Source organism: Sciurus vulgaris, assembly GCF_902686455.1.
Source record: "Sciurus vulgaris genome assembly, chromosome: 3".
NCBI classification, from domain to species: domain Eukaryota; kingdom Metazoa; phylum Chordata; class Mammalia; order Rodentia; family Sciuridae; genus Sciurus; species Sciurus vulgaris.
The window spans coordinates 160,306,218-160,322,034 of NC_136463.1; the positions used below are offsets into that span (position 1 = coordinate 160,306,218).

The 15,817-nt window shown below is 40.4% G+C and overlaps 1 protein-coding gene across 3 annotated transcripts in view; it reads right to left on the reverse strand.

Annotated features, from left to right (window-relative positions):
- PLEKHM3 (pleckstrin homology domain containing M3) overlaps positions 1–15,817 on the reverse strand; it is a 162,700-nt gene that overhangs the window by 55,821 nt on the left and 91,062 nt on the right. For all 3 annotated transcript variants that reach the window (XM_079130585.1, XM_079130586.1, XM_079130587.1), the window contains exon 6: positions 8,642–8,705. In XM_079130585.1, coding sequence (XP_078986711.1) covers positions 8,642–8,705 — 64 coding nt within the window. The remainder of the gene's footprint in view (positions 1–8,641; positions 8,706–15,817) is intronic.

A 15,817-nucleotide genomic window follows, 5' to 3' on the forward strand; every position in this document is an offset into this window, starting at 1 on the left:
TACAGGAAGTAACTATAGGAATCATTACTGACTTCATATTGTCCTTTTCTTTTGCTTTTTGAAAACATTATTTTATCCAGTCCCCTTATATATTTCTGCCATAAACATTGCAAGTACAAGATAATGTAAGTGGCTGTCATTGTTATGTACACTCACCCATCTGGTAGAGTAGAAAGGACTCTGGAGTCAGAAAACATGGCTCAGTCAGAGCTCATTCACTTAGTAGAAGCTGTATAGCTTTGGCAAGCCTGCCGATTTTCCCAAGCCTTGGTATTTTTGCCTACCATGTGGGTATTTTCAAAAGGCAGGCCTATCTATCTCACAAAGTTGTTTTTAGAATAACACTATTTAAAGTGTAAAACAATATGCAGATATGAGATACTATTATTATAGTAGTTTTTAAATACATTCATATGCTCTTTAAAATGACTGCATTTGAGGACTGGGGTTGTAGATCAGTGGTAAGAGTGCTTGCTTTGCATGTGTGAGGCACTGGGTTTGATCCTCAGCACCATGTAAAAAACAATAAATAAAATTAAAGGTATTGTGTCTATCTACAACTAAAAATATTTTTAAAAAAATGCCTCCATCTGAAAGGTGGAACTTAATTCTTCTCTCCTTAAATGTGGGCCAGTCTTAGTGATCTGTTTCTGCTGTCCGTGTACCACGTACTAATCAACTGCATCCTTGAAGCAGCTTGAGGGATTCATTCCTAGTGAACTGAATTTGGCAGAAATGATGCGATCTTGGCTTCTTAGGCAAGGTATCATGGAAAGAAGAACCTCATTCTCTCACACCATTCACAAGCCAGCTATCATGTCATGAGGACACATAAGCAGCCTGTGGAGAGGTCCAAGGGGGTGGAAGCAGGTGGCCTCCCACCGACCACCAGCACCAACTCACCAGTCTTGGGAGTCACCACCTGGGTGGATCCCTGGCCCCAACTGGTACCTGCAGGCCCAACCAACATCTCATCTGCAACCTCGGTATAGATCCCACACAAACTTCCCAACTAAACTGCTCCTGAATTTCCAGCCCTTAGAAGCCATGAGAGACAAATACTGTTCACTCTTGTTTTAAGTTACTAAGTTTCATTGTAATCAGTTACATAGCAATAGATAACTAGATATATGCCTTACTAATCAAATGATAGTTTCTCTTATCATGTAATGAGGTGGTTTTGACCCAAGCCCTTTTTACCTGCTCCTGGTGACTAACAGTATTTCTGTGGGAGGCAGCAGGCTAAGCAGATAGGCAGGGGATAGTTAAAAGCTGCCATTTTCTTTGAAAACAAGCCCTTACTTAACCAGTACTGATTGCTTTTTGATAAATGGGAAACAACAACGATAACAACAACAACAACAACAACAAAAAAAACCCAACAACATTACCCAGATAACTAGAAGCCAAAGTAAAAGTGGGAGCCAGGAGTCTGGGACCCCAAGGAACTAATGTGAATGCTGACTGAACACCCTCCAATTCTGGGTTTCATCCTCATCTACTACTATGGTGTTCGTCCCCAAGGGGCTCCGGGTTGACCTCTGAAGCCTCAAACCAGCTCTTTTCACCTGTACAAAGGGGCCCTCTATACAACACTCTTACACATGGTCATCTTTCCCAAAAAGGGCAGTAACTTTGCACTTAGCCATCCACATAGTCTGCCACAGGCTCTGCCCACCTCCCCCAACCCTTTAATACATCTGTGGACCAGGCTGTAGTTGGGTGTGGTACACAGAGAAAGTGTTCTGAAGGCAGAGACTAACCAGCTCGTCTAAAGTACATTCTGCACCGTCAACCTTGTTAACCACCTGCTTTAACTTGGCTTGGTCACCTGGTCCCATTACCAAAACACCAAAAAGCCAGTAGTTATGATCAGCAAGTGTTCAAGATGCCAAAGGCTGAGGATCTCTGGTCTGGCTCTAATCCTGGCCCTTGGCAGGGCTTGTCACTCTGCCCTGTCTCCTCCCCACATGATCTGGAACAGTCTGGGAGCCGGAGCATGAGGCATGAACTAACTGTCCAGCACCTTCTCGGAGACACTTGTTCTCTTGAGAAGCAGCAACTTTGCATCTGTTCTGCTGCCAACTGTTAGTGGAGGCTTCAAAGAGTAACATTTGATTCCTTCCCTCTGCCCAGGAAAGATCTTCCAGGAAAACATGCACCTTCATTTTATAAAAATTCACTTATTTAAAAGGCATAACTTGTCTCCTAAATAACTTATGGTCCTCTTTCCTAGTTCATTAATTGGCTGGAACAACCCTGGCAAAAGTAGCTAACAGATTAGGTGACGTTTTAATGGAGGTTCATTCCAGTCTCACCCCGGATTGCATTCAGGGGTTTCTGAAAGCAGAGCGGCCACTGCAGACACAGGCGCTGGCTGCGGAACAACACAGGCGAGCTGTCACACTTTGTTTTTCTGCTTGTTAAATCCAAATGCTCCTAATTAGTTATCCTGGCTCCTAATGCCTGGGTAGACAATGGCACAGGGCTCAGGGCTGCTGAGAGACTATGAATACAAGTTCCTTGGGCTCCTGGAGCTTGGGGCCTGGTGACTGGGTTGTGGGCACTGAGGCACTGTTCCTGTAGGCTCTGGACTCAAAGATGTTGGCCCCTGTGTGAATAAAGGTCATCACCTGTTACTTCTGTGGTGAAAGGGCAGCTGTGCTGGGTGCCCACTTAGGCCTGGCCTTTGTCCACTGACTCTGAAGAGTGCCCATAGAGAACAACATTCTCTCATGATGTGTTTGTTTGGTGGGGAAGGGCCATGCAAAATAATTGATATAACAGCCTTCAAGAATTCAGCAATGTATGTTTTCAAAAAGTGGCCTTGAGATGCCTTGGACATCACCTGTGGTTACCCCATTCATTAACTAAAACACATTATGAAGCTGCTGAGGTGGGACCACTGTTTGCAGTATTTCTGTTCTGACAAATGATTAGGTCACACAGGTGACAATTCTCAGCTGTATAGGTATGGGGGACTAGCAAAAAACTTAATGAAGAGTTAGTTGTTCAAGAATGTTTAGTGGGTATTCATAAAGTTTGCAACTTTAACAACTCACCATTATTTTGACATTAAAAAGCAGAGATTCACTGCCAAATTGTCCTATGGCCATATATGAATATTCACAAATAAATCCCATTTATAAATAAAATCATAATGCACTAATTAATAATTATAGAAGGGAGATTGCTAGAGTAGAGCAAGTGTATTGAGGGGGAGAAAGGGAAGGTACTAGGTAGTGAGATTGATTAAACTATGTTATGTGTATGTATAAATATGGCATAATGAATCTCACTATTATCTATCATTTCAATGTACCAATAAAAATTTTTTAAAAAGCAGTTTTTCATTTGATATTCTACAGATGGACTTTATAATTTTGTTTTGTTTAGGTGCTAATGTTAAATTAATAGTCTGCTTTTCTTTTAGAGGGATAGCTAGTGATCTCAGGATACTGTATGTAAATATATATGTATGCATCCATTCATCTACCCATCCACCCACCCATCCAGTGATTCACTGAACATTTACTCTTCATGAATATGTCAGCTGTTTTGTGTAAGTGGTCATTGCTTTAGCATAAAACAAACAGTTGGGACCATTCTAGACAACTCTAGAAAGGTAGTGTGCATTTGGTTACTTCTCTTTTCATGGCTCTCAAGTGCTATGGGTATTTCCCTTTGGCATCCTTCCCACTTTGAGACCCTTTATTCCAAATTCCAGACTTTTCCTTCCTTTTCCTTTATTAAGACTTATCTGTTGAAATGTTTATTCTCTGAAATATCATGCTGTGTTTTCAATTTGCTAAGAAGACAAATGAATCTGTGCCAAAGTAATAATTTATTTTTCTTGGGCAATATATTTTATGTTAACTAGAATCTACACTTCTTAACATAAAGGTAGGGCCTACTTTGGAAATTCAGGGCCCTGGGAAGGTGAATACTGGAAAAATCAGTCCCTTAGATTGTCTCACAGAGGTGTGTGTGTGTGTGTGTGTGTGTGTGTGTGGTTGAGGTGTTGGGCAGTGGAGGGAGTATGTGGGCAGGGCTACTCTAACCAACTGCCTCCCCCTTGGGACCATCCAGTATCCCTTCTCTTGAATCATGTACAAATAGAATCATTCACTGCTTAACTTACAAATGCCCCAAAGGTGAGTAACACCAGAAGAGTTAGTCATTAATACATGCATTTTAGGTTCTGTTGCAAGAGCATAGGTAGCCAGAATTTAGAAGTCAATTTGACCTTTTCTTTCAGCAAGTAGAAGCAACTTTAGAAGAAGTCTCCTATCATTTACACAGTCCAAGCAATGACATATTAAACCAGGGTTCTGATTTGCTCCATAAGAACAAGGAAGAACTCTTGAAAAGTAACTTACATATACTAATGTATTCTACCAGTACAATGTGGAACCTTTTTATTAATGGTAAGAGAGCCGAGGGGACACAAGTAAGGGATGGTATGTTACACAGTCAATGTGGAAAGGAGAAAGCTAAGGCACCTAGGGTATGGCACTGTTCTTGCTGTCTCATCTGAGCATATCTTTTTATAGTATTCCTGTCCTAAACCTTTCCCACTGATTTGTGATAATGGTGGAAAACTGAAAATAACCAAACATAAACTGTACTCTACTTCCCCTTATCAAAGTGTTAAACCAAGGAAAATCTCTTAAGTTTCCCCATTAAAAATATGCACCACTGGGGCTGGGGAGATAGCTCAATCGGTAGAGTGCTTGCCTTGCAAGCACAAGGCCCTGGGTTCGATCCCCAGCACAGCAAAAAAAAAAAAAAAAAAAAATGCACCACTACATGACCATTTGTTCACACATGCTTAGTGATTTCCTTTGTCATTTCAAAAACCCACTTTGCAGTCTCACTTCCTGAATGTTTCTGTTCATAAACGATTTTTACAAAAGAATTAATAGTATATTCTATTAAATTTACATTCAAAGTGTACAGATTAAATATGTTCTTCAAATATAATCTACTTTGTAGAACAGAAATTTATCTGGAATTCCAAACTTAAGAAATGAGTGAATCAAGCTGGTATACTCAGGAGTTTCTCAGATTTAGAGATCCTCCACCCCTCTATGCCTCTTCCGTGGCCCTGCCACTAGGCCAGAGGGGTTCTTGTCTCTAGCTTACATGTGATGATTAAATGCTGCCAACTGATTACAGTTAGATGACAATGTACTGTTGAGCTACTACCATTTTGATATACATGCTAGTAATATGCAGAGAGCAATTTAGTCACTAGGAAATAAAACAATTAAGGACTTAACACCCAAATAAATTTTGCCAATAACTGGTGCTCAGTGACCGGTAGGCCGGTGACTGTAACTCCTCAGAGACACCTGGGGAAAGGGTCTCCTTTGCTAGGCAATTATTGACCCTTGCTATTTATTTCTTCACAACCAGGTGGATAACAGCAAGAGAGAATGTATGCAAAAAGGACAATAAATTCAAATAATGAAAAGAGGGGGGAATTGTCTTGACTAACAACAGACGCATAAAAGTAGCTTGAAATCTTCAGCCAAATTGAGGACTAAATCTATTTGCTAAAACTTTAGGGACTATTATTTATAAACATGAATCTGGAAAAGACAAGAAGGATGCAAGATTTTTTGGCACCAAAATTCTTTCAGCACCTTTAGTACTATTAGTGCTTTGCATTCTATATTACTTTTCAGTTCTCTATAAGTTATATATCTCTCTACCATGTTCATTAAATGTTTATCTTTTTTTTTTTCCTTTTTGAAGATAAAAAAATGTTTGTTTTTTAAATAAAAGGTAATGGAAAAAGTCAAGTTCACAAAAGAGAAACTTGGAGAAAGGAATCTGTGCCGTTAGGAAGAATATTTGTATTGTTATTTTCTATAATTCTTCAATCACTTGGTTCAATTTATCTTCTTTCCCCCTTCAAAATCTGTACATGAAAATTCCTTTTTCTTTAGTTACTTTACAAGATAGAAAGATTTGCTCTTATAGAAACCTTTGGGAGTGAGGAACAAAATCAAATGGGGAAATAATTTATTCTAAAACTCCTGAAGCTGAAACAGGATGACAAAGCAGCTAGGGAGATGAGAAAACGGCCCAGGGCCACGAGGAGCTGGTGGCTGGGTCAGGAAGGTAGGGTTTCCTGCTACCATTGACTAGCTCTTTCAAAAGCAGAAGCATTTATTTTTTTTCTTTTCTCCTTATGTTCCTACTCTTATGTGTTTTCAAGACCAATTCAAACCTAGAAAACATGCTTGTCATTTACCCAGAAACTGAAAGAAGATGGGGTGGGGGTGCCCTTCAGTGCAGATAGCCAAAATGCAGACAGATCAAAAGCTAAATCCAATTTAACCCACCTCAGGCAGAAAATGTAATTGAATTAAACTTCCTCTAAATATGATAAGTTTGGGGCTCTTAAAGCCAGGCACAAAGACCCGGGTTAGAGTGAGCTGCTAAGTAAATGGATGCATTGAGCTCTAGCCACCCCGCCCACAGGGAGTTTGATAAGCTGTTGATTGCCTCTATCACTTTACTACCAGGCTGAAAACTGATTAAGCTGCTTATGGGGCTAATGGCCTGGCCCACCAAGAACACCACCAGCACTGATTTAAGTAAGCTGCTTGGCACATATGGTTTGATTATTATAAGGGGAAAAAAAGAAAAGAGGAAGAAAAAGACAGCAGGATATAGGAAAGCCTTAAAAAGCAGGTATTATTATTCCAAACGGACACACTACTTTGATACCCTAAAATGAATATGGAATTACTCTGATTCTTTCTCTTCATCTAATATCAAAACTCGTTTCTGAAAGGCTTCCTCAAAGAGTATTCACTTTGGAGCCACCCATTCTATTTTAAACCACCTTTACAAGAATGCTTGGTGCCTTTAAACCCACTTCTCAAGTGATAGAGTCTGGGTCCTCATACTATGATCAGACAGACTGCTGGAAAGTAACAGGAAAAGTACACCGAATATTTCAGCTGATTCTTCCTCTTGAACACCACTGGATAACTGTAATTAAAAATATACCCCTTTCCAGTGCAGCCAGTAGATCACTACTGCAGGACCGAAGGAGTTGGAGCAAGCTGACATGTTCCAGTAGGTTTGAATCTGACACATGAGTGGAAATTAAAGCCCCAGGCTTCTCTCGGACCTCTTCAACTAAATGTTCTAAAATTATTTCTGTCATTTAAAATAACTTTCTTATCTGCAGAAGGACAAAGAACACAAAAGTCTTCAGTTTTTTAATTAAAAAAAAAAAAAAAAAAAAAACAACTCTGAAAAAGAATTTCAAGTCTGAACAACACCCAACAGACATGAACACAGTTTTTAAGTGGATCTCATTCCTTCTGGGTGAAACAACCAAAGAGGAAAACAACAGAAGATGAGAATCACAGCCCTTTGAGATATTCTGAAAGTTGTCACAATTGTTGTTTTTTAACTGATTCTTGAAAGAATCAGAACATACATAAAAGGAAAGTAATGTTTTCATTTAGTACCTGACAGCTTCTTAGGGAGTGAGTTGTTGATTTAAATGATTAACCAAAACTTAACATATTTAGAACTTAGGGCTGAGCACACAAAACCTTGGTTTCTTCCAAGCTGCTAACCTGGTCAACCATTAAAAGGACATGTACTAACAAAAGTATAAAAAATGATTTGACTCTTACATGCTCTGTTGTGTTTTATTAAACTTTAAAAGTCATTCAGCTGTTTGACTTGAGCATGACCATTGGCTTTAACACATACAATCGACCTTTTGCATCTTTTTTCTTCACATTTTACAAAACTGAAATAAAGTCACATGCCAGAAAATTCACTCTTCTAACATAAACAATTCACTGAGTTTTAGTGAATTGCCCAAGATTGTGCAACCACCATCACTAATTCCAGAACCCTTTTATCGCCCTCCAAAGAAACCCCCCATCCACTAGCAGTCACTGTTTATTCCTCCAGCTCTCTAGATCATGGCCAACACTGATCTACTTTCTGTCACTATGAATTTGCCCTATTCTTAACATTTTATTTAAACAGAATCAAAAAATACGAGTTATTTCCTAACTGGCTTCTCTCACTTCACTTGTGTTTTCAAGGTTTGCCCATGTTGTAGCATTTATCAGCACTTCACTCCTTTGTATGAATGAATAATAATCTATTGTATGGATAAACACATTTTGTTCATCCATTCATCAGTTGATGAACATTTGGATCACTTCCATGTTTTTTGCTGTTATGAATAACGCTGCACCAAAGAGTTCTGTACAATTTTTTTACGTGAATTTATGTTTTTAAGCCACGTGGGTAGACACCAAGGGGAGGAATCACTGGGTCATATGGTAAACCTGTTTAACTTTTTGAAGGAGTGCCAGCTGTTTTCCAGAGTGGCTATACTACCTCACATTTCCACTAGCAAAGAATGAGAGCTCCAGCTTCTCCACTTTCTTGCCAATATTTGGTATTTTCCTAGAGTATCTTTTTATACTAAGTTTTTTTTTTTTTTTTTTCTCCCAGTCTGAACAGAAATTGAGTATCAGGGATTGTGATGAAAATGACCCCAGTGATGGCAGGACTCAGTGCCAAGACCATAATCAACAGACACTTCCCCAGGAGGAAATGAAAAATGGAATAGCCCCTCAGTACTTACCTGCTGCAGGTCAGCGAGGGAATACAGGTGGATCTGTTGAAGGAGGTATTCTCTGGGGAAAATTCTGAAAACAAGGGCAGATATACAAGTAAATTGTGTGGTCACAAGACACACCTATTCTGGTAAGTTTCAAAGTCTTATTCAAGAATTCTTGTCCTCTGCCCTCTTGCCTTTCTACCCCTACTCCCTAAATCTTTTAAGAAACTTACAATAATATCTTTTCCTCAAGTATTTTTCTTTCTAACAGAGATCCTGGAATGGAAAGAAATGGAAGTACGAGTTTCACTCTCATTGACTTCATCTTGTTTTCTTTTTCCTTGTGGTTCTGGGGATGGAACTCAGGCCCTCACACATGAGGCAAGCTCTGTACCACTGAGCTACATCTCAAGTCCTAGTCTTTCATTTTTACTGTAATCTGAAATGCTACAAGTACTGTAAAACGGTCTAGGCCGGAGGACCAGGGCATTAGGTTTCCTGTACCAGCTGTGTCCCTAAAAAGCTATGTGAACCTGGGCAAGTTCCTAAACCCCAGAAGCTTCAGCTTCTGCACTGTATAATGAGGGCAACCAACCCGAATCTCTCCAAATATCTTTCTTTTAGCTGTAATACTGCATACTTAAATTAATTTCAGAGCTTAGGTACATAGGAGTCGTAGCCCACATGTATGTCAGAACCTTCTGTGGCTTTCATTTGTGGGGGACAGTGGTATTGATAGCACATTAATAAACTATCCTCTTAAAGGTATAGTGATGGTAATTTTTAGAACCTAAGTACAGATGAGAATAATGAGTGTTATTGTTTGGACTTGGAATGTACCATACGCTCATGTGTTGAAAACTTGGTCCCTAATTCATCAAGGTTCAGAGGTGAGAATTTTGGGAAGTGACTGGATCATGATGGCTCTATTCTCATTATGAACTGAGAGGTTCAGAATTGAAAGGACTGTTGAGTGGGTGGTGGAAACTAGAGAAGGTGGGGCCTAGTTTGGGGAAGTAGGTCACTAGGAAACACACTGGAAGGGTATCTTGTTCCTGGTCCCTTTCTTACTTTCTCCCTCTGCTTCCCAGTCACCATGAGGAGGGCAGCTCTGCTGCATCATGCACTCGGCCATGATGCTCTGCCTCACCACAGGCCCAGAAACCTGGAGATGAGTGACTATGGAATTAAACCCTAAAAACAAGAACCAAAATAAGTCTTTTCTCCATCAAGTTGTTTTTATTTTATTTTTTCAAGATTTTGTTACAGTGATTAAAAGCTGATTAATATAATGGGGAAAATATTTTAAATTGGGGCTCTCCAACAAAATTCACATCTTAGGCTGTTGGTAATTCAGAGCATCCGGACAGATGACAGCGAGGGAAAGGAAAAAAAAATTGAGCTGGGCCTAGAGGTATACATCTATAATAATCCCAGCTTCTCAGGAGCAGAGGCAGGAGAATCAAAAGTTCAAGGCCACCTTTGGCAACTTGGTGAGACCCCATGTCAAAACAAAAAGCAAAAATGCTGGGGATAGAGCTCAGTGGCAGAGTTCACAGTACCTGGGACCTGGGTTCAATCCCAAGTACCACAAAAATAAATAAATGAAAATAAAAATGAAAACAAAAATGGATAATGAGCAAGCAGAAAGGTATCAAAGTATAGATAGTTGGAAATACCACACAAAATTCGTGATGCTGGCATTTTCTCTAACATGTTACTATGCAATTATCTAATTGTTAAATGAAAAAAAGACAACTTATTCAGTTAACATTAACGACTCTCCATTAAATGCCAAGCACTGGGCCAGGCGTTAGGAGGATGACTGTGAAAAAAGATAGTCCCAGGATCTGAGTTCGAGAGGCAGGAAGCCAAGTGAGGGAAAGGCAGATAAATGGATAATTATAATACAACATGGACACAGAAGATGGTAAGAGTTGTGCATGGAGTACATTTGGAGTGGTCTAACATCGTGGATTGTAACCCTGGCTTTCTACTAGAAGCACTTGGGGAACTTTTGGAAAATGCCAGGACTTCTGTATGAGTAGAGTCCAGAAATCAGTACTAAAACAATGAAACAAAACAACCTCTATTCGCAAGAACACATGACAGGGATGATCAAGAAACGTATTCCTTATGGCACCTTATATAGTGTAAGTAAGAGGAGCCCACTTTGGGCCTGGCACTCAACACACATCGTTTCTTTCAGTCCTCACAATAGTCCTGAACATTAAGTACAAGCTCTGTTTTACTTATGAGGAAATGGGCTCACAGGCACAGACTGATTTGCCCAGGGTCACAAGGCTGGGATTCGAGGCCAGGATTGCTGAGTCCAAAGGTCTCCTTCCAGTTTCCTGGAAACTGCTATATATGCATGCTATAGCATGCATATCTCTTCCAGGAAGATGCTTATTACTATTTAGGCTAGAAGCAGTATAGATTCAAGTGACTTTTTTTTAAAGCAGGAAAGTCGCACTAATGTACTTTATTGTGCTTCTTTCTGAATTCAGTTAGGAGGATGGAGAGACTGCAGGCAGTCATACCTGACAAGGTCTTACATGCTTTTTCAGGGTAATGACAAATAGTGAGGTGGGGGGGTGGTAGACACAAGAGGCTTTTGGAAGAATTCACAATGTTTAAAATGGGTGAGAGAGGAGAAAGGAGTCAGAAGTGACTGAAGTATCTGGTGTGGCTGACTGAATGGTGGTGCCATTGGCCAATGGAGGGCAGTCTGTCAAGGAAGGGGGACACCAAGTAGAGTTTTATAAGTGCTGAATACTAAGTGCTTGTGGAGGGGACAGCAGGTATGGCTGTGGGTGTGAGAAATGCAGAAGAGACAGGGCACTCCTGGCATAGGCATAGAGGGACCGTAGAAGTGGTAGGAATGGATGAAACAGACCAAAGAGAAAGTTGATGGGAAGGGGACTGAGCATGAACTAGGGTCATCTGTTTTTGTTTTGTTTACTTTACAATATCTAGAACTATATAAAAGTACACTTTGGTGGTCTTCAACTTTTCTCATGATTGAGAAACATGATTTGAAAGGAATCAGGACATGCATATGTATTTCAGTGTCTAAATTTCCTCTTTATGTGTAAAATGTTCATGTCTTTATACCCTTTACCCATTTTCACCCAAACGTTACATCTTACATAACTATGGAGCACTGGTCAAAACTAAGACATTAACTATTATGTTAATTATATTTATACTTTTATTCAGATTTCATAGGTTTTTTTCCCTAACGCCCTTTCTGTTTCAGAATTCGGTCCGAAATACAACAGTGCATTTATATATTGTTGTTTTATTGCTGTTGTTGTTGAATGTATTAAAGCATTTGCAAGGCAACTGGAGTCTCAAACATATGTGCAGAAAAGGAAACCGAAGACAATCTTTCAGAGGGACTCTGAAAGTAGTAGTATATGATATTCCAGTATGGGAGACAGAGGATGTTTGGGAGTGGATGAATGTGAGGAATAATCTTTTTGAAAGGTAATTGATTAAAAATGAAATCCTCAGGTAGAGGAAAATGAAAGTGATGTGGGGCAATGCTGGCAAACAGTGACATGTGATTCAAGTAATGGCTGGAATGTCATTTCAAGATTAGCTCCTACCTCTTCTTTTGATTTGCAGGAACATGGATCAGCTGGAGAAAGAGTAAAAAGGGAGATGACTGAAATAATCTATAACAGGGGCAAATGAAGTGTAGCATATCTGTCATGTTTTGCTGCCTAAAATTTTCTCTGCTTGAAAATCCTAAAATTTCTACAACTGGAAGTATGTAGAATACAAGAATTATTTGCAAATTTACAAACCAAATTCTACTGGCATGCCCTTCCTAGAGTAGCACTCTACTTGATAACTAGGGTACTAAGTTATCCAATCAAACAAATATTTACCAGGTGCCTAAATAAGCCAAACTTGTGTCAGGTGCTGGAGATGAATAGTTCAATGCACACAACTGATGAGCAACAAAGAGAATTTCCTGTTTCTCCTTCCTGGGTCCTTCTTACTTCCAAACAGTATTATTCATTATTGTTTTTACAATAACTAACCCACTTTGATCATGGTCATCTCTAATACTCCTTCAATACTATTTGTACAGGTGAAGTTAGCTCTGTATTTATTTAATGTTGCTAAGTGTGTCAATATATCTCATGTATATTTATTTTCTTTCTCCCTTTACAAGAGCTTCTAAGCCCCTCCAGGAACACTTTGTCTACTGTCTCCATTTATCACTCTTTAGTGTCTAGTACAATTTATATGAGGTGGTCATGGTAGACACAGAGAACTGGAAAATGTAATATGTGCAGAGAAGATAAAGGAACCGAGCTTACTGTGTCTGGAGAAGATGTTGTGTCCAAAAGATTTAGTGACGGTCATTAAAAAACAGACTTTTAAGACAGATAATGTCAATCAGCTCTTTTCCCTGGAGGAAGTAAGTTGTGGCATAAAAGCACTGAAGTCAAATGGGAGAATAAATTTCCTGAGAGGGACAATGGGGAGGTATTAAACTATGTCTCTTATAGTGATTTTTTTTAATGTAAATAAAATAAAAAAAGTTTTCTGTAGCTATTTAGAGATAGGGCCATGCTCTTCTGCACAGAGGGAGTCACAGTTTCTAAGGCAGAGCCAAATAAGGGCTCACTACCCCTTGTTCCTCTTGTCCCTAAGGCAGATTGAATTTGCAATATATTCTCTGAATATCTTCTTCAGGCAGGCCAACCACAGGGGTAAGGTAGGGTAAATAAGAACATAAAAGTCAAATTCAGGAAAAGGTTGACCATGGCACTTTCCCTTTTTGGTGACACCCAGGGTTTTTCCATGCTGTGAATTAAGTTCTACAGGTTGGCCCATCAGACAGGAACCCTTGGTGAAATGGCCTATCGGACAGGAACCTTTGGCGGAAAGGACTAAATGAGCAGGGTCTTTGCCTCTTCTCCTTAACTCTGATTAGTAGAAGGGGTTGTAGAAAACCTGAAGGCCCACGTCTGCTCAGATAGAATTAAGTTGCCTGAGGCAGACCTGAGCAGGGAAATACAGGGCTCTCCACGGGATATAGTCACTGCAGGAACCCTGCTAGGGAGCAACCATTCATGTCTGGGATGCAAAGCTTGGTGTCCTTTTAAGATAGTTATCTGCATTAAATTTACTATTAGTGTGTTCAATAAACAATGGGTGATTACTTTTATTCACAGAAAACACTTGTGATCACTTTATCTCCCATGAATTTATGTAAACCTCTATGACTTATCACTGTGGTTAAGAATTTAAAATCAGAACCTAAAACCAGCACATATTTCCTTGTAATAAACAGATGCTGCATTTGTGACATGCACCCGGCAGTGTGCTGGGCCCTCGGGATTTAGAAAAGACAAAGTTTTAATATACAGTCATATGTGCAGCATGAGGGAAGCTGGCTGGACACCTGATTGGGAAAGGCCTCTGAGAACTAAGTCAAAGTTGATGGGAATAAGTAGAAGGACACATTCCAGGTGGAGGGAGCCGCAGGGATAGGAGCTCAAAGGCCAGAGAAAGACAATGCTTGGGGATTCGCTCCCTGGGAGAGGAAGGAGCTCTATATGCAATCTGTTTGGGAGGGCACACTGCAGGATATTAGCTTAGAAAGTTAGATTGTAGCAAACCATGAGGGGTCTCCAATGCCATGCACCAAGATTCTACCCCCCAAAAGATGAGGTGCCACCCAAATGTCTCAGGCAGGAGTATGATGCAGTTAGTTTTGTCACTAGAGGGATAAAAGAGATAGAACAAGAGAGTGAAGAGGGGATCTCTCGGTTGGGGGGATACATGAGAAATGAAAAGGGTCTGAATAGAATTCAAATAGTTGCCCTCAGGTTGGAGAGACAGGAAACCATCAGAGAGGTTTCCATAGCTGAATCCACAGATCATGTTGACTAACAAAAGTAAAGGCCAAGAAGAAGCCTGGGGTATTCACAGTGTTCTTAGGTAGGTCAAGTGGGGAAACGGCCATTTCACAGGCTGGCATAGGAACACAGAAGAGGAGCCACCTTGTCGGGGAAAAGGTAGCTCAGTTGTTGGGGGAATAGGCTGAAACTGTGGAATGTCCAAGTGGAGGTGATTTGTGTGCTCCCAGCCTAGAGGTTCTAGGTGAAGCCAAGAGACTAAGGGAGAGGCCAGGATGGCACATTGGGAAACGAGAAGACTGGACCCTGGCCAAATGGCACTATTTAAAGAGTGATGCAGCAAGAAGACTGGGAAGTGTAGTTTGATAGGGAGAAGAAAAAGCAGAAGAGCTGCATCATGGAAGCCATGGAAGGAGAGAATTTCCAGAAGTAGGGGGTCAGCAGCATTCAAGGCAATAGAGAGGTCAAATAATGTGAGGAAAGCTCCTATGAGGCCTGGAAAGTGCTGGAGGATGTGGCAAGGATCAGTCATCTCACACCGCAGCTTCAGGGCAGGAGGAGGGAAGCCAGACTGCAGAGGGGTGAGAACTGTGGCTCATTCTTTTAAGAAGTTAACTTCAAAGGAAAGGAGAGAAATTGGGCCATTGCTAAAGAAATATGTAGGACTAAGAAAATGTTCCTTTTTTTTTAAAGATGGGAGAGACTTGGGCATATTTATATTCTAAAATAAAGAAGCTAGTTCAGAAGAAAAGCTGAAGACACAGAAGTAGGAGAAACTGATAGAGCCTGGCCTGGAGAGACCTACAGGAAATGGGATGCAGACCCAGCTGGAAGCTCTTTCACATGCTTGCTTGCAAACATGTACGCACGCAAGTGCACACACACACACACACACACACACACACACACACACGCACGCACACACACAGTATTTTCTTAATTGAAATGCCTCAAATCTTGGTAAAATATTGTATAAAACGTAATTACTAATTTCTCCAAAGTAGCCCCCAAACTTCAACATATTAGGAACCAAAGCTGCAAACTCACTGAAGTTTATTTGACTTAGCCTTCCTTTGGTAAACAGAATCCTTGCAGCAAAAGGTCACTGTCTTTTGTATTCTGATGAGGCTGCTATGTTTAGGACTTTCTATGCATTAAGTGACCTTGCTGCACCATAATCCTATTAATCATCAGGTCTGGCAGCATTTCTATAGTGGACCAACCACGTACACAGCCTGCTCATGCCAGTGCAAGTTCATTTGGGCGGCCCTGACACCCAAGTCAAAGGACAAAAGAGATAAGGAGGGGTCAACGC